A 26,502-nucleotide genomic window follows, 5' to 3' on the forward strand; every position below is an offset into this window, starting at 1 on the left:
AGTTTCAACAGCCGTTGAAAAAAACGCGTCTTCTTAGCTCCGCGGAAACTAAGAAACTGAGGGACCGCGCGCCTCTGTCGGGCGGGAAGGCACTCGCGCGTGCGCGGTGCGGCCGAGCTAGAACTTTCTAAAGTTCTTAGAGTGCAATCACTCTGAAATTGTCCGTACCGGGGCTCCGTCGGTGCCGTCACCCATCAGTCAAGAATATGCTGCCTGCTTGTCCTGGGATAATGTTTTTATTTAAACATTCACTGTATTTTTCATCACACCTCATATATATATATATATATATATATATATATATATATATATATATATATATATATATATATATATATATATATGCTCATTTTCTTTCCCAAAACAATCTTTGCAAAATAATACTTATTTCACTTTTCCATTAGTAAAGGAATGCAAGTATAAAAGATATGTAACCAAACTACTTTCCTACCAAATGGGAGCCTTTAATCCGACTGTTAATTTCACTAACATTCTCTTGCATGCATTTTAGATTAATGAAAGCTTATTTATTTATTTAGTAAATTTGGAAAATACATGTATTGATTATTGTATTGATTGTAAATTCAACAGTTAATGCGCAGGTTTTATCTTTTGTAAATCGTACAGGACTGTGAGGCATCTGCAATTTATAAATAAAGTTTTATATTATGTTATATACATATTAGAGATAGAAATATATATTATCTTTTTATATACACAATACACCTCCCTCCTCTCCCCCCACAAAGATTACACGCTGGTTGTCATCAGGTGAAGCTTTATTTTTTTCACAAGCCAAGATGAGAGAAAGTCTTTATAGCTATTGGCAAGAGGGGAGCCCAGGTCAACTGTGCCAAACCCATGATTGAATAGTTAAAACAGCATGATTGAAAAAGGTCCCATACCATATAACAACTGTCAACTGGAACCTGTTGCTACCAAAACAGACTACAATTAAAAATTGGTTAGCGGGAAGCAAAATTTAATAATTCAAGGCTTTCAAAGTCTCAAGCTGCCTGAGCAAAATCTCTCCCCTCAAGGCAGGGAGGAACACCTCCAATTTCAACTTTTTAAATAAATCCCCCAGGTAGTCGATTTGGTTTTAGACAGCCGAGGGGAGGTGGCCTGCCAATGTCGGGATGTCAGTCGCTTCTGTAGCCAATGCTTTTAAAGAGTAAATAAACAGCACGGCCTGGAAGACCAATGAGAATCAATAGCAAGCCCCATCCCCGCTGCACTGCCTCATAATTGGTCACCATTCCTATGCAGAGAAGCTAGCAGCCAATGAAAGCAGCAGAAATTTTAATAGTGTTTCAATTTCAGGTTTCTTTTCAAGGAATAGTTTTGGCCAAGCTTGGCATTTGAAAGTTTTTTTTTGTACCTTTTTGGTTTTCATGCAGCCACTTTCCCGCCGTCACTTATCTATAGCATAAAATATATATGGATGGGGACAGTGGCTGTAAAAGAAAACTGTAGCAACTTTGCAAGAAGTGCAGTAATTTCACAAATGGAGAATGTGAGAGGGGCTAAAGTTCCTTAGGGACCATGCAGACTCCCTTTCTACTATAAAACTACATTTCATACGTTACCTCATGTTTTGCCTTGTCTTTTCTATGTGCGCCCCCTCTCCTTTCTACAACAAAACATATCACAATGTTGCACCTGAAACTCATCTCACAGCCTTCTATTACAGAACCTCCTTGCTACAGAAAAGGCTTGGTTTTTTTGTGCATTTAACTATACCTTTGAGGTATCTAAAGTTCACCCTCATATCCCTTCTCTCTGCTCCACTCTAGGGCAGGGGTTCTAAACCCACTCTTCAGGCACGATAAGCTAGTCTGCTTGTCGAGATATCCACCCTATGCAGCTCTATTTCATACCTATTCTTTATTATGGATAGCCCGCAACCCCAAATCACTAGCTGATTTCCAAGTTGTTCTAGGCTCAAATGTACATACTCTGTTCCGTCAATCTCATTTCATAGGATTTTTGGTGCAAATTCATTACCATTTTGGCATCTCGTACATGGACTACTTCCACAGTATCAGATGTGGGCTCCTGTTGCCCTCCAAAAGAATCCACAGTTAGATATAATGGACCCCGTCACCTAAAACTACTAAGGTCAACATAATGTCCTCATGCAGCTCCAAAGATGCAAAGTTATCCAGTTTCAGAAGGGAGATTTTGGCCCCGTCCTGAATTCCTCACATCTCTTTCCCCGACACATTATTAGTGCTGCAACAGCAATTTCAAGACAACGTTGGACAAGTTCATACTACACTGACGAGACTGGACTCATCTGCAGCATTGGTCTTGACCTTGGGGCCACCGCGTGAGCGGACTGCTGGGCAGGATGGACCATTGGTCTGACCCAGCAGCGGCAATTCTTATGTTCTTATGTAGAAGCAGAGACTTGCTTTGGGGTGTACATTCAAAGTCAGGATGGCCAAATATCTCTCTCCTGGAATGGGGTAACTTGACAGCTCAGCATTTGCCCAGTACTCTTGGATGCAGGCATCACCAAGCATGGCAAAGGCTGGGGTTGGTGAATGTAATAGTATCATCAGCAACATCAGAGTTAACCTAGACCACACTTGTCCAACTTTTTTCTATCAGGGGCCTTATTATATATTCTATAACATTCAGAAAGTCTAAAACACACATGCACATGTGTACACACACACACGCTCTGTCATATATCCCTCCACACCCCCACCCAGGCTTCACTCAGTCTTTCTCCTCACTTGGCTTCAGCTGCAGAAAAAAACAGGGGAATTCCTGTTTCCTTGCAAGCTTAAGGCACATGGTAGCGGAAGTTTGGGTTGGTCTCTCAAGACTTGAAATCGCAGGTCCAATCTGAATTTCCAGCACCACATGACTTAAGCTTGCAGAAAGCCAAGTTATGGAGGGGAAGCAGGAATCCTGCTGTTTGCACAAGAATTGCTGAGCTTCCAAGGGCCATGTAGAGGCACTTGGTGGGACGAGCGCTGGGCCTCAAATTCTAGGTTAGACAAGCCTCACCTAGACCAACTGAGTACACTATGACACAGTTCCATTCATAGCCACACTCAAAAATGCATAAGATTTCCCCATTTTTAACAAATTCAGGGGTGTCGCTGCTAGCAAGGGATGTATTTGAGAGACAGACTATACAGTATATAGAGGAAACTGCAGAGGTTCCCAAAATGAGACAGACAAAACTCACGACAGACGAATTTATAAAGCACAGAGCTTGATCTAGCAGAAGAAAAACCCAACACACACACATAGAACACGTACAGAAATATTACACACAAAAAAAACATTCGGTTTTCAAATTCATTTCTATGTCCATTTCATGCTCCATGTCTCTGAAAACAACAACAACAAAAAAAAAAAGAGAGAGACAGTGCACAAGAGGGAATTAATGTCTGTAGCACCCCATATTCACACAAAAGTTCTCTATAAATTAGGAATCCAGGAAAAGGAGAACATAGACAATACGCTTTGAAAGCCGAGCATTATTCTGCTCCGAGGAAAAGGGGCAATGAAATGTAGCCATGCCCCCCAACTCTCTGCTCCTCAGCTGTAATTATCAATGCAATTCTAGCCTCCACCGTCGACTCTATATTTGCCCTATAGATCTGGGCAGTGGTGTCGGCCTGCCATGGAGCATGTGCTCTGTTGCAAGGGATGTGCATGTTCATATTTCCTCTTAGCATATGCCAATACTTTTGAGCACACACTAAAATAAAACCAAAGCAACTATTCTCTGCAAGTAAGCATGTGGGCACTATATGAATTGAAAGGAGCATATCATTTCTATGTAGACAGACTGTATGGCAGGTATATATTTCCGACACCCTGTGCACAATGCAGGTATTGCAGAGGAATGTATATACACCCTGTGGACACAGTGTATATTGCAGGGGGTACTAAACATTTCCTGGTCACTGCACCTAGAATCACAGGCCTACATCCTAATATCACTGTTTCTTAACTGAATCTTTTTGCCCTTAAATCCCAAGCAGGCAAGAGAGAAGGCAACAACCACAGCAGCAATGGCAGAAGTTTCAACATGGAGGAGGGGCAGGTGTCTTTCCATAGTCCAGCTGTCCTCCTGCAGGGGGCCGGACAAGAGGGAGCAGGGGATAATAAAAGCTGTGCAGATTTTAGCCCCTATGCAGGGGAGATTCGAGGTCAGTGGCAAAGGATGGTCAGAGTTTCAGTTGACCAGACCCAGAAGAGAGGGTAGATATTCTCACGGAAGAGCTGGCTGAAGGTGTAGATGTGAGCCATGGTATCTGCATTGTAGAAGGACAGCTGGCCACCCTCATAATCCAAGTATACCCCAATCTTCCTGGGGCTCAGCTTGGGTGACAGGAAGGTTCGCTCAGGAAAGGTGAGGGCTTGATAACGGTCCTCAAAGAGGCCCCTGATCAGGCGGACGGCCCAGATTCCTTCTTTGGGGGTCAGGCTGATGAGGCCTTTCTTGCTGACCGATTCACGGGCCGCCCCCACAACCCAGTGGCCCCCATCGCCCACTTCCACCTCCCAGTAGTGGCGGCCAGAGGAAAACCCCTCACAGCCCAAGACACAGGGGTCGGTGTCAAAGCGCTCCGGGTTATCTGGGAGGTCCTGTTTCCCTTCTCCGCGTTTCACACTGCGCCTGTCATCTGAAAGGATCAGGCATGGATTGGCAGTCCTTGGGTCCAGGGTCACATCAGCTGCAAAGAGCGAGAAAGAGGAAAAAGGTGCCTACATTGGAGCAGATGATAAATCAGAATTTACAACTGCACCTTCCCTCCAGAAATGATCCCAAAGCGCTCACTTTTCAAAAAACTGTGTACACAAATGTAAAAAGGTTATGTATGAATTCCTTAACCTTTCGGATGGGCAGACTGGATGGGCCATTTGGCCTTTATCTGCCATCATGTTTCTACCTGTGCAGTAATATTTCCATATGAATTTGCACACATACTTTTGAAATTGTTAAAGTGTACATATAATTCCCAACCCCAGGCCCTGGAATGCCTCACCTTTGTGTCAAAAACTATGCATTTATGCCAGAAATTAGTCTTGAAAATTGTCTTCTAATGCTCTTAGCGGTTCGTTCTAAGCCCTCTATTTCTCTAGTATTTCTTTTCTTACCTTTCATTTACCTCTTTTCTCCTCTCTCTATTCCACCTGGCATCACCCTCCCCCCTTTCAGCCCACTTTCGTCCACTCCTTATATATCTTGCAACCCTTCCCTTGTTTCCTGTGCCACTTCACTCCCTCACCTCTGTATTTCTTCATCAGGATGTTGGGACTGATATGCTCAAGGAAACTGCAGATGCTTTTCTCCAGCTCCGGGGACACGGGGTTCGGCCGCTGAATGGGCACAGCTTCGCACCTAAGAGAATACAAACCAATTACACAAAGAATGCCGCTTCTGCGATGACTATGGCATGACCACTAATCTCAGTAAACCTAGAAGCCACTGTTACTATACTGGTTGCCATCAGAGTGGAAAAGGGGCATGGGCTACCAGAATAGGTGGTTGTAGAGACAGCTAATACGTTCACAGAATTTGAGCATATAATAAACATGACCTTGCCACAAAACATTCATTACATGCCCAAAGGCTTAAACTAGCCTTCCCCTCTCCACGCGGCATCCACTATTCAGGCAAACTGGGAAAATCCCTTCTCTTCAAAATCACAGGTCTTTGGAACGACCTCACCACCCCGCTGCGGAACCTAAGCTCCCTTCAGTTATTCCGCAAACAACTGAAAACCTGGCTTTTCAGCAAATTGTAACTCTATCCTTCCCCCCTTTCTCTCCCCCCTTTCTACACATAAGTTCATGTAATCCTTTTTCTTCTTCTCTACCCACTATTTTAAGTTCTTGTAAACCGTGTCGAGCTCCATTCTCATGGAGATGATGCGGTATATAAACTTAAGGATTAGATTAGATTACATTAGAGATTTCTATTCCGCCATTGCCTTGCGGTTCAAGGCAGATTACAAAAGAATGACAAAAAACGTATTACAAGAAGATATTTGGTAATTTCTAGAGGAGATGAAGAATCAGGAAGGTATTGGGAAGTGGGAAGGAGCTAGCGGTATTAAGTCGTTTGCAGGAATTTCTTGAAAAGTAGCGTCTTTACTTCTTTTCTTAAATTTTCGTAGTCTGGGGGTCATAATTAGTAGATTGGAGATTTGGTTGTCGAGTTTTGCTGCTTGTGTGGCTAGGAGGCCATCATATAGTTTCTTCCATTTGACTTTTTTGATAGGAGGGTGCGTGAATGGAGTGTGGGTTTTTCCTGTGTCTAGTTGATGTAGTTTGGATGAGGCGGTTTATGATTTTAAATAGTAAACTAAACTAAACCTTAGGTTTGTATACCGCATCTTCTCCACGATTGTAGAGCTCGGCATGGTTTACAGGACTAAGATAGAATGGAACTCCAAAGGATGATTGTGGATTAAGAGTAAAGGAGGAATAGAGGGTTTAGGTACCAGAGAGGGGGGAGGTATTACATTTTTGAGAAAAGCCAAGTTTTCAGATGTTTTCGATAGAGTTGGAGGGAGCTCGAATTTCGGAGAGGGGATGTAAGGTTGTTCCAGAGCTCGGTGATTCTAAAGGTGAGGGATGTCCCTAGTTTTCCAGCATGGTATATACCTTTTATAGACGGGAAGGATAGTTTTAATTTTTAGGAGGACCTGGTGGAATTGAGATTAGAGGAATTCCAAGATAGTGGAATAACGGGAGGAAGAATGCTATAAAGGATCTTGAAAGTTAGGCAGGCACATTTGAAGTGGACCCTGGAGATTATTGGAAACCAGTGAAGCTTGGACAGTATAATTTGAATAGTATTCTTGCCGGAATTGGAAGCCAGTGTGAGTCGAGGTATGCCTGCGTGATGTGGTCGTGTTTCCTCAATGAATAGATAAGTCTCAGTGTTGTGTTTTGGATCGTTTGTAGTTTTTTTATCATTGTTGCTTGGCAGGGGAGGTACAGAATGTTGCAATAGTCTAAGAGACCTAAGACTAGAGATTGTACTACGAGCTGGAATTGTGTTCTATCGAAGAATTTTCGAACTTGTCTTAAGTTTCTCATAACTGCAAATTATTTCTATATTGTTTTATTGATTTGTGGTTGCATGGTGCAGCATCTATATTCCTAGTAGTTTTAGGGTGGGTTGAATGGGGTAATTGATTGAGTTAATTTCTATATTGGTAATAGTTGGGACTTTGTTATTTTCGAGGAGGATGAATTTTGTTTTGTCTGGGTTCAGCTTCAGTTTATGATCTTTCATCCATGTTGCTACTGTTTCTAGTGTTCGGTGTAGTGTGTCTACCATAGAGGGCTTGGGTTGATCAAAAGGCATGAGAAAGGTGATGTCGTCTGCATAGCTATATGATGTTAGGCCTAGTTTGTCTAGGCAGGCGCCGAGGGAGGCAGTATAGAAATACCCCATTCATGGCACCATATATAGGCAGGCGCCGAGGGAGGCAGTATAGAAATACCCCATTCATGGCACCATATATACTTGATTCAACAGCTATTGGGACCGCCACAACATATGATAAAGAGATTACAATCAAAAGTTTAAAAGGCAATAGAAACAAGCATCTATGCAATTTGTTTGGACTACTAGGATAGGATGGTATAGTTCAGTGTTTCTCAACAACTTCAAGCCAAGCATCCCCAAGTCCAACAAATAGTAACTGAGTACCCCCGCCCAAGCTCTGCCCCAGACCCAACCCTATAATAATGGTACTACTTGTAATGCAATTTCTTCCATCCATTTTTCATATGCATACAATATAATCTTAATATATAATGGCAACCACAAAATTTTAAAAAAACACACATAATATTGTGTTCTTGTTATAAGATGGAAAAATGAATAAAGAATTTAGGAAAAAAAAAACCCAAAGAGGTCAAGGCAAATGACTTTAAAATATGCAATGTCACCTCAGTAACAACTATAGAAAAATAGACAAATATAGTGCAAAACATAGACAACAGATATAAATTCTCAAAACTGACATTTTGATCACTAAATTGAAAATAAAATCATTATTTCCTATCTTTGTTGTCTGGTGATTTCATGAGAGTCTGATTGCACTTCCTTCTGATTGTGCATCCAATATTTCTTTCTTTCTCACCCCTGCACACTTTCTCTCCTCTGGACCTCATTCTCTTCCCCAACCAATATCTCTCTCTGTCCTTCCAAGAGTCCAACTTTTCTTCCTCTCTCTTCCACCCCTATTGGCAACATTTCTTCCTCTCATCCCCCGGATCATGTGCAGCATTTTTCACCACTGCCCACCAACCCCATGCCCATTTCTCCTTCTATCACCCCTCTCCAGCACCATGCTACATGTCTCCCCCCTTGCATTCTATTCAATTTGTCCCTCTGTTCCCTCTCCACCACCATATCCAACATTTCTCTCTCATCCTTCTCCCCCCCATGCATCGCTACCTCTTTCTTCTCTCTCTCTATGCCCAATTTTCCTCTTTCTTCCTTTCCCCGTGTGCACCATCTCTTTCCCTCTTGCTCACATACTCATGCCCAATAATTCTCCTTTTCTATTCCCTCCCTCCTATGTCCCAAGTTAGTGCCCCTTCCTCCCTCCCTTGTGTCCCAAGTTCATGCCCCCTTCCCTCTGTGTCCTGAGTTTGTCCCCCCTCTCCCTGCCTTTGTCCCAAAATCATGCCCCTCCTATGTCCCAACGCGCATCTTCCCCCTCTCTTTTTCCCGGTCATGTCCCCCCTCTCCCTACTTGCTCACTCCAGGGCCACAATCGCTTTCTTCAGGACCATCCAGCTGGGCTGCTCCTTCCTACCTTCAGCGGCACTTGTTGCAGGGACACAACTGCTGCATGAGGCTGACCCACAAGCCTTCTCTCCGATATCAGCTCTGACATCAGAGGCGCGGCTTCCAGGTCAGCACGTGCAGTGGCTGCCTTCATTCCTGCAAGAAGTGCCATTGAAGGCAGGAAGGAGCAGCAGCCCACCTGGAAGTAACCGGAATCCCCCGCTGACCTGAAGGCTTCCATCTGACGTTGGCTCACACATTGTAGGGAAGCCTTCCGAGTCAGTTCGGCGGAGGGGAGCAGGTAGGAATGAGGGCATGGTATCCCCAGCGGTGGCGGCTTTGGCAGAGGTTGGCAGGCAGTAAAGTAGCATGGGATCCCTGGCAGCCATTAAACAAGAAGGGGGGTGGAGGATGAAGACCTGCACAGTGCGTGCCCCCAACAAGCAGTTCACATACCCTTACATGTGTCTGGTATAGTTAATCAATAGCTAAGTCAGTGTGACAGGCTGCATGTTCTGTAGCTAAAATTCATGGAGAAATGCAGGTGCTAATGTAGTCTGTCTGTCAGGAGATCAAAAGGGTCAGATGCTTGGGGGATGAGCATACTAGTGCTGCTGGCTATTTAGAGCATCACAGAGCTTTGTGGTTAAACACAAGAAAGGCTGATGCTGAAGAGAAGTGGATGGAGAGGTTTTATACTTTTCTACCAAAGAAGGTGGAGTGGGGGTGGGGAGCAGTGCTGCCCGTTTCGAACCGAATCACCGATTCACTTTGGGTGAATCGATTTGAATCGATGTACCGTGACAAAAAAAAAAAAAAAATCGGCTGCTTTGAGGTGACGGGGCATGGCTTAGGCGCAAGGTGACTTGAATGTGCTGGGAGTAGAAAGCGGTAAACTAGAAAGGGGTGTGTTTGTCAGCAACAGCTACCTACCTATATGCAGCCTGCAGCTGCAACGGAGACTCCATGGCCCCCGAGAGCCTTTGATAGGGAAAGGGAAACATTTTTCCCTCTTGTTTATTTTTGTTGTTATGCCTGTGGAAATGGGCACACCATAAGGATGCAGGCGCTGTCCGGCTTACAGCCATCACCGGTGGTGCGAGTGCTGACCTAGGGGCCCAACTACCTATGCACACAGCTGGAAGGCACGGCTCGGGCGAAGGTGAGCGCTGTGGAGTGGAGAGAGAGTGACCACTGCCAGGGGCTTGATGTCCAAAAGCAGCAGTGGTAATAGCAGTCACGATAGGCCTCCCTCTGCCCCCCCCCCCCCCCCGCAGCCACCTCCCAGCACACCCCAGAGCTTTGCGAGACGTAATAGCTCCAAGGAACAGCTGCAGCCCAACTCATTGGTCATGTACCTGCAGTAGAGCAAGGGTCAAACGGGTGACTGTGGCCAGGGCAACCTCACCAGGAGAGTGGCGCAAGATACTGTGAAAGACAGACAGCGCGACGCTTTCCACTGAAGCCTGAAGGAAGCCAGCGGGGAACAGAAAGCGAGAGCTGAAAGCATTGAGGCTGAATGCTGAAAAGATCACTCCCGCCGGCCACATTGCAGGCTGTTGAAATTAGGCAAATTGATGCTGGGAGGCCAGGGGGAATATGTAGGCTTTCCAGGAGGGGGGTAGGCCTTAAGGGGAGGGGGCCTTGGTGTAGAAGTACACAGAGGGAGGGGTTCAAAGAGACGTGCATATGCTGGACTTTAGGGGGGAAGAAATAATGGGTTTAAAACAGGAGAGGGAGAGAGATGGTGGACAATGGGATTATTGGGAGCCAATGAAGTTTGGCAAGGAGTGGGGAGGCAACTTAAGCTTCCTCTTAACAAGCTTTTGTCTTAAGCTTTCACACTTTGTCTGGAGACTCCTTATGCTATACCTGCTGTTCCAGACAAATTGGTCTCAAGGTATAGATCTCTGCACGCCGTATATATCAAATTCCTTATTGATCTTCTTCCAGGTTTTCTGAAGAACCTGGAGTGGGCAGACTTGATGGGCTGTGGCCCTTTTCTGCCGTCATTTTTTCTATGTTTTCTATGATTAACATAGCCATTTCAAGTTCCAAGAAGTCACTGCTACTTTGTCACAACTCAGACTGCATCTTCTCCGGTCATCTTATGCTGCCTTTGAGCTGTCGGCTAGGGTCACTGCTTTTTTTGTAGCGCTGCACCACTTGGCCTAGCTTCGCACCATTACCATGGATCCTAATCTTCAGGACCGTCTGGCTAACATTCCTTATCAGGGCAATGACCTCTTTGATGAATCCATAGAGGCTGCCACTAAGAAGTTGTCAGATCATGCAAAATCTTTTGCTTCCATTGTCAGACCAAAGCCAAAGTCAGCTCCTACAAAACCTTCACGTCCTACTCAGGACAATAATCAGGAAAGGATACTCTCTTCTTTTCACTTAGGTTCCACCAGAGTTTCCTCCAAAAGAGTATCCTTCCAATCCATCCCGGACCGCCCTTCTTCAGAAAGCTAAAGCTGCCATCAAGGAAGTTCCCCTGGAACAGCAGAGCAGGGGTTTTTACTCCCGTTACTTCCTAGTTCCGAAGAAGTCGGGCGATCTGAGACCCATTTTGGATCTCAGGGCTCTCAACAATTTTTTAGAAAAATCTTGCATGTTGTCCCTGGCGTCCTTATCCCCCTTATACATCAGAACGATTGGTATGTTCTCTGGATTTCCAGGAGGCTTCTACTCACAGACCTCCCGTCAGTATCTCAGATTTCAGGTGGGGAATCTGCATTACCAATTCAGAATGCTACCCTTTGACCTGGCTTCATTTTCCAGAGTGTTCACCAAGTGCCTGGTGGTGGTAACAGCAGCTTTAAGGAACCATGGTCTTCCCGTGTTCCCTTACCTCGATGACTGGATCAAAGATTCAACATCTCAGAGGGTAATTGTAGCGACCCAACGGACTATGTGGTTCCTACAAAGCTTGGGATTCAAAATCATTTTTCCCAAATCCCAACTTCAGCCCTCTCAGAATCTACAGTTCATCGGAGCTGTTCTGGACACTATCCAACTCAGAGCATTCCTTCCGCAACGTCGTCTGGAAGCTCTCCTTCAACTCTGTCATGCAGTATCTTCTCGCTCTTCAATTTCAGCGAGACACATGATGGTACTACTAGGTCACATGGCCTCCACAGTACAAGTGATTCCTTTTGCCAGATTTCCCCTCAGAATTCCTCAGTGGACCCTGGCATCTCAGTGGTCGTAGGCTTGCCACCCACTACAGTCACCCCTTCGTTGAGACAGTCTCTCCGCTGGTGGATGCTCTCTTCCAATCTCTCCAGAGGCTTGCTGTTTCAAACGCCCCCTCATCAAAAGGTCCTCAGAACAGATTCCTCGCCCCACGCTTGCGGGGGCTCATCTCGATGTCCTCCGTACTCAAGGCCACTGGACCAGTACGGATCGTCAGTGTCACATCAATCTGTTGTTTTATGAGATCGTTTTAAATTTCTATGTTACACTTGTGGATGTATGAAAATGAATAAAAAATTTTAAACTAATCTGTTGGAACTCAGAGCGATCTTCAATGCTCTCAAAGCTTTTCAACATTTTCTTCATGACCACGTAGTCCTCATTTGGATGGACAACCAAGTCGCCATGTACCATATCAACTCACAGGGGAGGATGGGATCTCCCTCCCTTTGTCAAGAAGCTCTGACGGTTTAGGAGTGGGCAATCCTCCACAACACCTTCCTCAAAGCTGTCTACATTCAAGGGGCGAAAAACTGTTTGGCAGACAAATTGAGTCGTCTTCTGCAACCTCACAAATGAACACTCAATTCCTCGCTTCTTCATCACATTTTTTTGCAGTGGGGAACGCCTCAGATAGATCTCTTTGCAGCTCCCCACAACTACAAACTGCCCAGTTCTGCTCCAGGATATATTCTCCTCAATGCCTCGAGGCAGCTGCTTTCCTACTGGAATGGACAAATCTTTTTCTATATGCATTCCCTCCATTCCCTCTCATTCTCAAGACTCTTGTCAAGTTACAGAATGATCATTCCACCATGATTCTGATAGCTCCTCGGTGGCCGAGACAACCTTGGTACTCCCTTCTCCTTCAACTCAGCAGAAGGGACCCATACCTTCTACCAGTTTTTCCGTCTCTGCTTTCACAGAGTCACGAATCTCTACTTCATCCCAACCTGCAGTCTCTGCACCTGATAGCTTGAGTCCTCTCAACATAACTCCTCTTCAGTTTTCTCAACCTGTAAGAGACACTTTAGAGGCTTCTAGAAAGTCTGCCACTAGGCAATGTTACCACCAAAAATGGACTAGATTTTCTACGTGGTGCATCTCTCATGATAAGGAGCCTCACGATTCCTCCTTCTCTTCTGTTCTAGATTCTCTTTTGCACTGATACATAGCTCCAAGTCCATCTCAGTTCAATTGCTGCTTTCCATCAGCCTATTGAACGGAAACCCCTTTCTGCTCACCCGGTGGTTTCCAGATTCATGAAAGGACTTTTTCATGTCAACCCTCCTCTCAAACTGTCTCCAGTGGTTTGGGACCTTAATGTTGTTGTTGCTCAATTGATGAAGCCTCCATTTGTAATTCTTTATTCATGTCTACGGCTCATCTGAAGTATCTCACTTGGAAAATGATGTTTCTCATTGCCTTCACATCTGTTCAAAGAGTCAGTGAGCTGCAAGCTTTATTTGCTGATCCACCTTTCAAAGTTTTCCATCATGACAAGATGGTTCTCCGTACTCATCCTAAATTCTTACCTAAGTGGTTTCAGAATTTCATCTCAATCTATTGTACTTCCAGTGTTTTTTCCAAGTCCTCATTCTCATCCTGGAGAATCAGTTCTTCAAACTCTGGACTTTAAACGTGCTTTGGCCTTCTACTTGGAACGCACCAAACCACAAAGAACTGCTCCTCAACTTTTTGTTTCCTTCGATCCAACCAAGTTGGACATCCAATCTCTAAGCGTACCATCTCCAACTGGATGGCTGCTTGCATCTCTTTCTGCTATGCTCAGGCTGGATTACAACTCTGAGTCGAATCACAGCCCACAAAGTCAGAGCAATGGCAGCTTCAGTGGCTTTCCTCAGATCTACACCTATTGAGGAAATTTGCAAAGCTGCTACCTGGTCCTCGGTTCATACTTTCACCTCTCACTATTGTCTGGATGTTTTCTCCAGACGGGATGGCCATTTTGGCCAGAGCGTATTGCAAAATTTATTCTCCTAAGTTGCCAACACTCCCACCATCCCATTCTAGGTAGCTTGGAGGTCCACCCAAATGTTGAGAATAGGCTGCCTGCTTGTCCTGGGATAAAGCGCAGTTACTTTCCGTTAACAGTTGTTATCCAGGGACAGCAGGCAGCTATTCTCACAACCCACCCACCTCTCCTGGTTGGCTTCTCTGGTAGCTATCTGAACTAAGGAGACTAGCCCTGTGCTGGGCGGGAAGACACTCGCGCATGTGCGGTGCGGCTGACTCGAAACTTCTACGTTTCTACAAGCAAGTCTACTTGCGAGGCTGTCCGCATCCGGGCTCCATGGATGACATCACCCATATGTTGAGAATAGCTGCCTGCTGTCCCTGGATAACAACTGTTACGGTAAGTAACTGTGCTTTTCCGGCATCTGGCAATTCCCTTTGGCTTCCAGTTCAACTGGAACTAGCCACGTAACCAGAGCCCCAGTAGCATTATCCTTTACTACTCAGTTACCTGGGAAGGTCCTTCCCACTACCCTCCTAACGAGGTCAGCCTGCCCAGAGACAGTCCTATGGTTAAGAGACATGAACCATACCTCCATTTGACCCCTGGCACAAGTGCAATCTAAATCATTTATTTTTAGCTACATTTATATTTAAAACAATTTAGCTGGGCCTAGGAGGCTCAGCTGAATCACGCTGGCCACCCTTCAGTGGGAGTATCTAGTTTATGCTAGGGTAGTCCTGGGGCAGATCTGGAAATTATTTGGTAGTGCCAATGCATGGATAGCTAACCACACACTGGAGCACACAAAAAGCAGCCTCTCCATTCTCCAGTTAAGATATCCTGGCATGGCACATTGAATGTTAGCTAAACTGCCAAGCACTGAATATTAGGTGCTAATTTCCAGGATAGGGGCCTGCAATGAATACCTGGGCATAATTTAGCCAGAGGGGCCAGCAACTAAAGGAAACAATGATCTCTGCTGCCAGAAAGCACAATTACTTACCATAACAGGTGTTATCCAGGGACAGTAGGCAGATATTCTCACTTATGGGCGACGTCACCAACAGAGCCCTGGTACGGACCACTTTAAGTGCATCGCCACTTTTAAGAGTTTAGAAAGTTCGCGATAGCCCGAACCGCGCATGCGCGAGTGCCTTCCCACCCGATGCAGACCGTGCGGTCCCTCAGTTAAAATAAGCCAGCTAAGAAGCCAACCCGGGGAGGTGGGTGGGTTGTGAGAATATCTGCTGTCCCTGGATAACACCTGTTATGGTAAGTAAAGCACAGTTACTTACCGTAACAGGTGTTATCCAGGGACAGCAGGCAGATATTCTTGACTGATGGGTGACGGCACCGACGGAGCCCCGGTACGGACAATTTTAGAGTGATTGCACTCTAAGAACTTAGAAAGTTCTGGTAGGCCGCACCGCGCACGCGCGAGTGCCTTCCCGCCCGACAGAGGCGCGCGGTCCCCAGTTAGGATAAGCCAGCTAAGAAGCCAACCCGGGGAGGTGGGTGGGACGCAAGAATATCTGCCTGCTGTCCCTGGATAACACCTGTTACGGTAAGTAACTGTGCTTTATCCCAGGACAAGCAGGCAGCATATTCTTGACTGATGGGTGACCTCCAAGCTAACAAAAAGAGGGATGGTGGGAAGGTTGGCCATTAGGAAAACAAATTTTGCAAAACAGATTGGCCGAAGTGACCATCCCGTCTGGAGAAAGTGTCCAGACAATAATGAGATGTAAAAGTATGAACTGAGGACCAAGTAGCAGCCTTGCAGATTTCCTCAATAGGAGTGGAACGGAGGAAAGCTACAGATGCTGCCATGGCTCGGACTCTATGGGCCGTGACAGAACCTTCCAGTGTTAGTCCAGTCTGAGCATAACAGAAGGAAATGCACGCTGCCAGCCAATTAGACAACGTACGTTTAGAGACAGGGCGTCCCAATTTATTCGGATCAAAGGACAGAAAGAGTTGGGGAGATGATCTATGGGGCTTAGTACGATCTAAATAGTAAGCCAGAGCCCTCTTACAGTCCAAAGTATGTAGAGCCTGTTCTCCAGAGTGAGAGTGAGGTTTCGGAAAGAAGACAGGCAGAACAATGGATTGGTTGAGATGGAATTCAGAGACAACCTTCGGAAGAAACTTTGGATGTGTACGCAGAACCACCTTGTCATGAAAGACCGTAAAAGGTGGATCCGACACTAGTGCATGTAGCTCACTGACCCTCCTGGCAGAGGTAAGAGCAATAAGGAAAAGAACCTTCCAAGTGAGAAACTTGAAAGAAGTAGTAGCCAAGGGTTCAAAAGGAGGCTTCATTAAAGTGGAAAGAACTACATTGAGATCCCAGATAACAGGAGGGCTTTTAAGAGGTGGTTTCAGATTAAAAAGACCTCGCATGAACCTGGATACCAAGGGATGAGCTGAGAGGAGTTTTCCATGGACTGGCTCATGAAAAGCCGCAATAGCACTGAGGTGGACTCTGATTGACGTGGACTTGAGGCCAGAGTCAGACAACGAAAGAAGATAATCCAACAAGGTCTCCACTGCAAGGGAAGTGGGATCATGATGATGGAGGAGACACCAGGAAGAAAAACGTGTCCACTTCTGATGGTAACATTGAAGAGTGGCCGGTTTCCTGGAGGCATCCAGAATCGAGCGAACAGGCTGAGACAAGAGTGTATCATGAGAAGTCAGCCCGAGAGATACCAAGCTGTCAGGTGCAGAGACTGTAGGTTGGGATGTAGAAGGGTTTCCTGATGCTGAGTAAGCAGAGAAGGATACAGAGGCAGAAGAAAAGGTTCCCTGGAACTGAGTTGAAGTAGAAGGGAGAACCAATGTTGCCTGGGCCACCTCGGAGCAATCAGAATCATGGTTGCTTGATCCCTCTTGAGTTTGAACAAGGTTCTCAACATGAGAGGCAGAGGAGGGAAAGCGTACAGGAACAGATTGGACCAATCGAGGAGAAATGCATCCGCTGCCAGACGGTGAGGAGAGTAAAGTCTGGAGCAGAATAGGGGCAGCTGATGATTGTGAGGAGCTGCAAAGAGGTCTATCTGAGGAGTGCCCCATTGAGCGAAGATGGATTGTAGAGTTACAGGATCGAGTGTCCACTCGTGAGGCTGGAGAATTCTGCTGAGTTTGTCCGCTACGGAATTCTCCTCTCCCTGAATGTAAATAGCTTTCAGGAATAGATGGTGATTTATGGCCCAAGTCCAGATCTTCTGGGCTTCCTGGCATAAGAGACGGGAGCCCGTCCCACCCTGTTTGTTGATGTAGTACATCGCAACTTGATTGTCTGTGCACAACAGGACAACCTGAGGAAAGAGAAGATGTTGGAAGGCCTTGAGGGCATAAAACATGGCTCTGAGTTCTAGGAAATTGATGTGACGCTTCTTTTCCTGGACTGTCCAAAAGCCTTGAGTTTGGAACTCGTTCAAATGCGCTCCCCATGCATAAGGGGAGGCATCGGTGGTTATGACTAGTTGGTGAGGAGGTTGGTGGAACAGAAGACCTCTGGATAGATTTGAGGATACCAACCACCATTGTAGAGACTGACGAAGAGATGATGTCACAGATATGTGTCGTGAGCAAGGATCCGTGGCTAGGGTCCATTGAGGAGTGCGTAGGTGAAGACGTGCGAGGGGTGTGACATGGACTGTGGAGGCCATGTGACCCAAGAGAATCATCATTCGCTTTGCTGAGATGGAATGCTGTGGAAGCACCTGCTTACAGAGAGATTGAAGCGTTTGAAGACGGTTGGACGGCAGGAACGCTCTCATAAGGACTGTGTCCAAGACAGCTCCTATGAATTGAAGTCTCTGAGTGGGAATGAGATGAGATTTGGGTAGATTGATCTCGAACCCCAGAAGTTGAAGAAACCTGATGGTTTGGTTGGTGGCCTGGAGTACTGTCTGAGATGAACTGGTCTTTATCAACCAATCGTCTAGGTAAGGAAACACCTGAAGGTGGTGGGAGCGAAGAAAAGCAGCCACCACAATCAGACATTTGGTAAACACTCTTGGAGAGGAGGCAAGACCGAAGGGTAGCACCTTGTATTGGTAATGACAACGATTGATCATGAAGCGGAGGTATTGTCTGGAGGCCAGATTGACCGGTATATGAGTGTATGCTTCTTTGAGATCGAGGGAACATAGCCAGTCGCCTTGATTGAGAAGAGGATAAAGAGTGGCTAGAGAAAGCATTTTGAACTTTTCTTTGACCAAATATTTGTTGAGATCGCGGAGATCTAGAATGGGTCTGAGATCTCCTGTTTTTTTGGGGACCAAAAAGTAACGGGAGTAGAATCCCTGTCCCTTTTGATCTAAAGGGACCTCCTCTATGGCGTTCAGAAGAAGGAGGGATTGAACCTCCTGGAGAAGAAGGAAAGACTGAGGCGAAGCAGACTCTTTTGGTTGACTTGGAGGAGGTAGAGTCTGAAAGTTGAGAGAGTAGCCGTGGTGGATGATGTTCAGGACCCACTGATCTGACGTGATAATTTCCCAACGGCTTATGAAATAAGAAAGGCGTCCTCCTATAGGTTGTGGAAGTTGGGTAGAAGGAGCAAGACTGGCTATGTTTTGGAGAACCAAGTCAAAAGGGCTGGGTAGACTTTTGTGTAGGTGTAGGTTTTACCTGCTGCTGTTGCTGAGGTTGTCTAGCAGCTGGTCGCTGTTGCCTCTGACGTCTAGGCTGTTGTGCAGTTTGAGACAGAGGACGAGCCACAAATCTACGTTGGTAGGTTGATTGTGGACGAAAAGGCCTGGATGGTGGAGGCTTCTTGGTTTTAAGAAGTGTGTCCCATCTGGTCTCATGAGCCGATAGTTTTTGAGTAGTGGAGTCCATGGAATCTCCAAACAGCTCATCCCCTAAGCAAGATGCATTGGCTAGCCGATCTTGGTGATTAACGTCCAGTTCTGAAACACGAAGCCAGGCTAGCCGCCGCATGGCCACTGACATGGCTGTGGCTCTGGAGGTCAGCTCGAAAGTATCATAAATGGATCTTACCATGAATTTTCGGAGCTGCAAAAGAGATGAACAAGTGTGGTGAAAAGCAGACTTTTTCCGATCAGGAAGATATTTCTCAAAAGCAGTGAGATTTTGAATCAGCTGCTTAAGGTAGAACGAGAAATGGAATGCATAATTTCCTGATCGATTAGCTAACATAGCATTTTGGTATAGCCTTTTACCAAACTTGTCCATAGATTTGCCCTCTCTGCCAGGAGGGACTGAGGCATATACACTAGCCCCTTTGGACTTTTTTAGAGTGGACTCCACTAAAAGGGACTCATGAGGGAGTTGGGGCTTGTCAAACCCAGGGATAGGAATGACCTTATACAAGGAATCCAATTTTCTGGGAGCTCCCGGAATAGTTAGAGGAGATTCCAGATTCTTATAGAACGTCTCTCTCAGAATATCATGGAGAGGCAATTTAAGGTATTCCTTTGGAGGCTGGTCAAAGTCCAAGGCATCTAGAAAAGCCTTGGATTTCTCTGACTCAGCCTCCAAAGGAATGGAGAGAGAGTCACATATTTCCTTCAAAAATGAAGAAAAGGAAGACACTTCTGGTCTAGAGGAGGCTCCTAAAGCAGATGGGTCCTCATCACCAGAAGAGCATTCTCCCTCCGAAAGAATAGGATCCTCTGAGTCACCCCATAAGTCAGGGTCCCGAACCTGAAAACTCCTGTCTCGAGATTCTGGAGTGGAAGGCTCTAAATGATGGGATTTACGAAGAGATTTCCCCGACCTGCCTGATTCGGTACCGGGAGATGTCACTGTACGCACCGGAGCCGAAGTCTGCACAGCTTGATGGTGAGCTCTCGGCTCCGGTGCCAGAATCGGCATGGAGACCGAGGAAACCGACTGTACCGGTACCGACAAAGTGGATGTCGATAAAATAGGACGTTCCACTATCGGTACCGGTGGCTCAGACTGGACTGGTACCGGTAAGGTCGATGCCAGAACTGAAGGCAGGAGGTGCTGTAGCTGTTCTTTGAGTTGTGCCTTTAGAACAGCAGCTATACGCTCCTCAAGGGAAGGCACCGGTACCGTCTTTTTCTTTAATGGTACCTGCGGTGCCGCTCTACGCTCCGAGGATGAGGACCCCGATGTAGAGGGGCTCACCTCTATTGGAGCGGAGTGCTTCCGTGGGCGCCTCGAGGTCGGCAGGATTGGGCTCGCTGCCATCGAGACCGGAGGACGCTCCAACGGGGAAGGCTTCTTAGCCGGCTTATCTGGAGTCGACACCGCCGCAGTATCGCGTGGTGTCGATGATGTGGGTGCCGACTGCGCCGGTGCCGATGTAGAATCAGACATTTCGGCACCAAACAATAATTTCTGTTGAATCTCTCGATTTTTAAGAGTTCTCTTTTTTAAAGTTGCACAGCGGGTGCAGGTTGACGCTCGATGGTCGGGACCAAGACACTGGAGACACCAATTATGAGGATCAGTTAGTGAAATTGGTCGTGCACACCGCTGGCACTTTTTGAAGCCGGGTTGGGGGGGCATGAATGTAAAAACGGCTTCAGCCAAATCGAAGGCCGAGGCCTCGATGATGGCTAAAGGCCCCGCCGGGGCAAAACTGAAAATAAGGCAAAAAAACAATAATGTTTTTTTTTTTTTTTTTTTAAAAGAAGAAAATAAAGAAAAAAGGAAAGGAAATAATATTTTCTCAACAAGTTTTCGCGAGCGGGAAGTTACACAAAAATTCTCTCACAACGGCCGTTGAGAGAGACGCGTCTTCTTAGCTCCGCGGAAACTAAGAAACTGGGGACAGCGCGCCTTTGTCGGGCGGGAAGGCACTCGCGCGTGCGCGGTGCGGCCTACCAGAACTTTCTAAGTTCTTAGAGTGCAATCACTCTAAAATTGTCCGTACCGGGGCTCCGTCGGTGCCGTCACCCATCAGTCAAGAATATGCTGCCTGCTTGTCCTGGGATAACTGTGCTTTATCCCAGGACAAGCAGGCAGCATATTCTCACGTATGGGTGACCTCCAAGCTAATAGAGAAATGCCCATCCCATCATCTGGAGAAAGAATCCAGACAGTAGCGAGAAGAGAAGGTATGAACTGAGGACCAGGTGGAAGCTTTACAGATTTCCTCAATGGTGTAGATCAGGGGTGCCCAACACGTCGATCGCGATCGACCAGTAGCTCAGGAAGGCAACGCGAGTCGATCGCGGAGCCCATCCCGGGCTCCGTGATAGACTCGTGTTGCAGTCCTGATCTCTAGGGCCTTTTAGCTGGGCGGACCTCCCAGCTGTCATCTGCTGCTGCCACCGCTGCTGAACATTAAAAAAAACCAGGCTTGGAGATTTCAGCCTGTAGCGAACTTAGGCTCCGTGGCTCTAATGTGTGAGTGCCGGCTTCCCTTCTCTTCCCTCCGAAACCAGAAGTTATGTCCGGGGGGGGGGGGAGGAGAAGGGAAGCCGGCACGCACATGTTGAGAGCCCTGAAGCAAGCGTTCGCTATGGGCTAAGGCGGGAGACAGGTTAGTGAAGCATTTGCTCTTCTTGCTGCCGGGTCCTGCCTACTTTCTGTTTCCGCGAAGGCAGGACCCGGCGGCATTTCCACCAGTAGGTTGATCGCGATCTTGGGCTGATCAGCCTTCCTCTCCCTGACGTCGGGGAGAGGAAAGCTGGTCGGCCGAAGCAGGGAGAGCTTAGGGCAGTGTCAGCTTTCGGGCCTGTTATTGGTGACGGTGTGGGTCCTGGTCCCCGATGGCAGTGGCTTGGGGGAGGGCAGGGAGAAAGAAAGAAAAAGGGCAGGCAGGGAGACAGAAGGAAAGAAGAGAAACAGAAAAAAAGAAAGGGAGGCAGAGAGAAAGAAAGGGCAGGGAGAGAGGAAGGAAAAGTTGGGGGAGGGAATGAGGTCTGGAGGAGAGGAAGCATACAGGCTAAAAGAAGGGAAGAAAGATTGGATGCACAGTCAGAAGAAGAAAGTGCAACCAGAGACTCATGAAATCACCAGACAAGGTAGGAAAAATGATTTTAATTTAAACTAGCTGATGCCCCGGCGTTGCACGGGTATTTAATTATAGCAATAACACTGTAAATGGATTCAAATAAAGATACTTTATAGTGGTGAATGAAATTATTTTTTTACAGCTTAATAAAAAGTACAATATTCAAATTATGTGAAATATTTGACAAAATGAATACAATACAACTAACGCAAAACGTGATTATAAACAACAATTTTAGGTTCACCCAATAATTTATATGTAGTAGGCCAAAGCCCACTTACAGTCCAAAGTATACAAAGCAGTTTTTCCAGCATGAGAATGAGGTTTAGGAAAAAACACAGGCAGAACAACTGACTGAGATGAAAAGTGACAACGTTTGGAAGAAACTTTGGACGTGTATGCAGAACCACCTTGTCATGATGAAAAACTGTGAAGGGTGAATCTGCTACTAATGCTTGTAACTCCTGGCAGAGGTGAGAGCAATAAGGAAGACCAATTTCCAGGCAAGAAACTTAAAATGAGCTGTGGCTATTGGTTCAAATGGTGGCTTCAACAAACTGGAAAGAACTACAGTAAAGTCCCAGATGACATGTGGAGACTGTAGAGGTGGTTTCACAGGGAAAAAGTCTTTTCATAAACCTGGAAACCAAGTGGAAAGGACTACAAATAGGGCCCAAATGACAGGAGAAGGCATGAGGTGTGGTTATACATTAAAAACCTCTGCCATGAATTTGGAAACCAGAGGATAAGCAGTAAGAGGTTGACCCTCGACTGACAGAGAAAAAGCTGCAATAGCACTTAAGAAGTCTGAGAGATACAGACTCAAGACTAGAGTCAAACAAAAGAAGAAAATAATCCAAGATCAATTCCACTGTCAAGGAAGGTGGAACATGAAGATAAAGAAGACACCAGGAAGAAAACCTAGGCCACTTTTGATGGTAACGATGGTTGGTTTCCTGGAGACATCCAGAAGTTAACGAGCAGGCTGAGAAAAATGTAAGTGAGATGGACGCAGCCCGAGATAAACCAAATGGTCATGTGAAAGCATTGCAGATTGGTATGAATCAGTGATTTCTGAGTCTGAGTGAACAGAGTAGGAAATATTAGAAGAGGTATGGACTCCCTGGAGCTGAGTTGAAGGAGAAGGGAGAACCAATGTTGCCTGGGCCACCAAGGAGTAAAGAGAATCATGGTGGCTGCTTCTCTCTTGAGCTTGAATAAAGTTCGCAATATGAGAGGAAGTGGAGAGAATGCATATAGCAACAGGCCCATCCAATCCAGGAGAAAAGCATCTGCTGCCAGACGAAGAGGAGAGTAAAGTCTAGAGCAAAACTGGGGCAACTGGTGATTGTGAGGAGCCGCAAACAAGTCCACTTGAGGAATGCCCCATTGAGCAAAGATGGACTGGAGAGTTGTAGGGTCGCAAGTTCATTCGTGAGGTTGAAGAATGCTGCTGAGGTTGGCTGCTAGGGAATTCTTCGCCCCTTGAATGTAGACCGCCTTTCAAGAACAGATTGCGAGCTGTCGCCCAAGACCAGATTTTCTGGACCACCTGACAACAGGAGAGAGCCCGTACCTCCTTGTTTGTTGATATAGTATATTGCTACTTGATTGTCCATGCAAAGGAGGAGGACTTGAGGGCAAAGAAGATGATGAAAAACCTTGAGGGCATAAAACATCGCTCTGAGTGCTAGGAAATTGATGTGAAATTTCCGTTTCCTGGCGGTCCAAAGACCCCGAGTCTCCAAATCATCCATATGAGTCCCCCATGCATAAGAAGATGCGTCTGTCGTGATGACCTTGTGATGAGGGGGCAAATGAAAAAGGAGACCTCTGGATAGATTAGAGGTCATCCACCATTGAAGCGACTGCAGAAGAGACGATGCTTTGAGAGACGATACGTCACCTGAGACCACTGGGGAGCAAGGGTCCACTGACGGGTGCGAAGATGTAGTCTTGCCAGTGGTGTGACATGAACAGTTGAAGCTCTATGGAGCCAGTGGGGTTAAACAAATCTGTCAAGTGATGTGTATAAGTTCAAATGATGTAATATTGTGTACTTGATGCAAGATGAAAAAATAAACAAAGAATTTGAAAAAAAAAATCTTGTCAAGTGGAGAATCTTTCTATGAGAATCCCCTTATGAATATCTTTCTGAAACACTTTTTCTATTTATTTGAATCAGTAGGGTGAGTTATGATGTGATGGTTTTTTTATTTTTTATTTTTTTCTAAGTTTTTTTTATTGATTTTTTCACATATCAACAAGTGTTATAAATTTTCCATACATTTATCTTAACAATACACTTGATATCTCTATAATGTGATGGTTTTTTTAAATAATGAATTTAGTTTTTGATATCATATATTCAAAAGTGTAGCATATGCTATAGGCTCTCATACAATTTTCTTTTCGGATGTTCTCAAAAGTGGTATTTTTTATTTCAGACCTCACTTTAAATTAGATCTTTGCCTCTTTGTGAATTCTAGGCGTGGTTAACTTTTTTGGTTAAATTTCCTGCGGCGTTCGTCAGCACTACTCCTTGAAAAGCTTCATTTAAGGCTTAGCTAGTAAGTAACGTACAATTTTTTGATGTTTCTTCTTTTTTTAGCTTAGAACGTTTATTTTTATAGGATTGATGTCTAAAGCTTAGGTCACACTTAACATTATGTGCGAGCCTATAGAAAACCTACAGTTACCTTGTCTGTTAGCTGTTATAATAATACTTCACTGATAAGCTGATGCTTATAAGTTTTAGATTGGCACTTGATAGGACTTTTGTTTTTGCTTTTGTGTTTGTTTCTGGGTTTAGTTTAGCATATGATGAGTTGTCAGGATTTTAATATTCAATAGGCAGGGATACCAGTTATTGATACAATGTTTTTTACATGCTGTTTTTCAGGCATCATGGCTTTTTCACTGATTCTCTGAAGTACTAACGAAACAGATCCGTCAGAGTCAGTCACTGTGCCACCAAGATAAGTGTTTTTTGTGAACAAGTCAGTTACTGTGCTATATACATAAGTGCCTTTTTCATGAATTGTTTTTGATTTGCTTTATGAAGTTCTGCCACAGTATTTATTTAGATTTCTGATCTCTTTATGAATTCTTGTTGTTGACCATATAAAAACTGTTATTTTGCACAGAACTGCGAGTTTCACAAATAGTTAGTTCCAACGATTATATAATTTGCCATTTTGTACAGAATCTTCATATGATTCCATATAACTTTATTATCAATTGACAATTACATCAACTTTTGTTATATACTCAAAATTTATAAAGATCTATAAAATTCATTGAAAATTTTAATATAAATCACAACACTTAATTATTGCATTTAAAGGGATGGAGGCAGACCAATGATTGAAACCATACTACTGCATTTGTTAAACAGCCATTGGCTGTTCATGTGACGCAGCAGTAAGGTCTGAGGTTTTGCCTTCTCCCATAATTATCTCAGTGCAGTTGAATTGATAAATTTATATTTGTGGTGTTCCACTTTTGTTGTACAGTGGAACCTTGGTTTACAAGCATAATTAGTTCCAGAAGCATGCTCGTAAACCAAAATACTCGTATATCAAAACGAGTTTCCCCATAGGAAATAATGGAAATTCGCTTGATACGTTCCCACCCCATCCCCGAGGCCAGTGGCGCTGCTCCCCCCCCCCGCTCACAAAGTCCCCACCTGGGCGAACCGGCAACCCCCCCACGAACAACTTGAAACTTACTCCCCGTCTGACACCGGCACGCAGCCCACAGAAGGTGCCGGTGCCAGACGGGGGGTAAGTTTCAGGTTGTTCACGGTGGGGGGGGGGGTCGGTTCAAGCGGGGGGGGGGGGGGGCAGCGATGCTGGTGCCAGACTGGGGGGAGGGGAGTTGCTCGCAAATCGAGTCAACACTCGGTTTGCGAGACAAGTTTTGCGAGAATGTTTTGCTTGTCTTGCAAAACACTCGCAAACCGGGTTACTTGCAAACCGAGATTTGACTGTATATTTAAAATTGGAAGCAACATTTATATTAAGATTTCCATGTAAATATTTGGTTAATTTTAAAGGAGCAATATATATACTTTTTGACTGTACAGAGTTATCTAGATTTATTTTGGATAAGGAGGTGACAACTGCAAGTACCCCTATCAGAAGCCAAGATAATGCTTCCCATTAAGTATTTGGGATCACTTCAGGCTGCCTATTTCCTGAGAAATTAAGGAGTTAATATAGTCTTCGATTTTTGGACACTCCTCCCTCAATTATTGTGGACTAACTAACAGTTGATAGAATGATTTAATTTCCCTTAATATTTTCTTATACAATTGATATGATGGATACTGTTTTATTTTGATATGATTGTGTTGTCATAAAAAATTGAAATTCAAAATGAAGACAAAATTATAAAAAAAAAAAAAAAGAAGTCTCCTGTAAGATATCATGCAAGGGAATCAGAAGATCGTTGGGTAGTTGACTATAGGTCAAGGTATCTAAAATTCTTTAGACTTTTCAAAGTCAACTGCCAAGGGAATGGCTCAAGGAACCTTGAAAAAGAAAATTTTTCAGACACTACTGAAGTGGA

At 45.2% G+C, this 26,502-nt stretch overlaps 1 protein-coding gene across 1 annotated transcript in view; it reads right to left on the reverse strand.

Annotated features, from left to right (window-relative positions):
* Window positions 1–1,268: 1,268 nt before the first annotated feature.
* LOC117346598 (E3 ubiquitin-protein ligase TRIM39-like) overlaps window positions 1,269–26,502 on the reverse strand; it is a 50,516-nt gene continuing 25,282 nt past the window's right edge. The window contains exons 5-6 of the mRNA XM_033916429.1: window positions 5,262–5,374; window positions 1,269–4,706 (exon numbers count right to left, since the gene is read on the reverse strand). Coding sequence (XP_033772320.1) covers window positions 4,180–4,706; window positions 5,262–5,374 — 640 coding nt within the window. The 3' untranslated portion in view covers window positions 1,269–4,179. The remainder of the gene's footprint in view (window positions 4,707–5,261; window positions 5,375–26,502) is intronic.

Source organism: Geotrypetes seraphini, chromosome 12 (assembly GCF_902459505.1).
Source record: "Geotrypetes seraphini chromosome 12, aGeoSer1.1, whole genome shotgun sequence".
Lineage (NCBI taxonomy): Eukaryota > Metazoa > Chordata > Amphibia > Gymnophiona > Dermophiidae > Geotrypetes > Geotrypetes seraphini.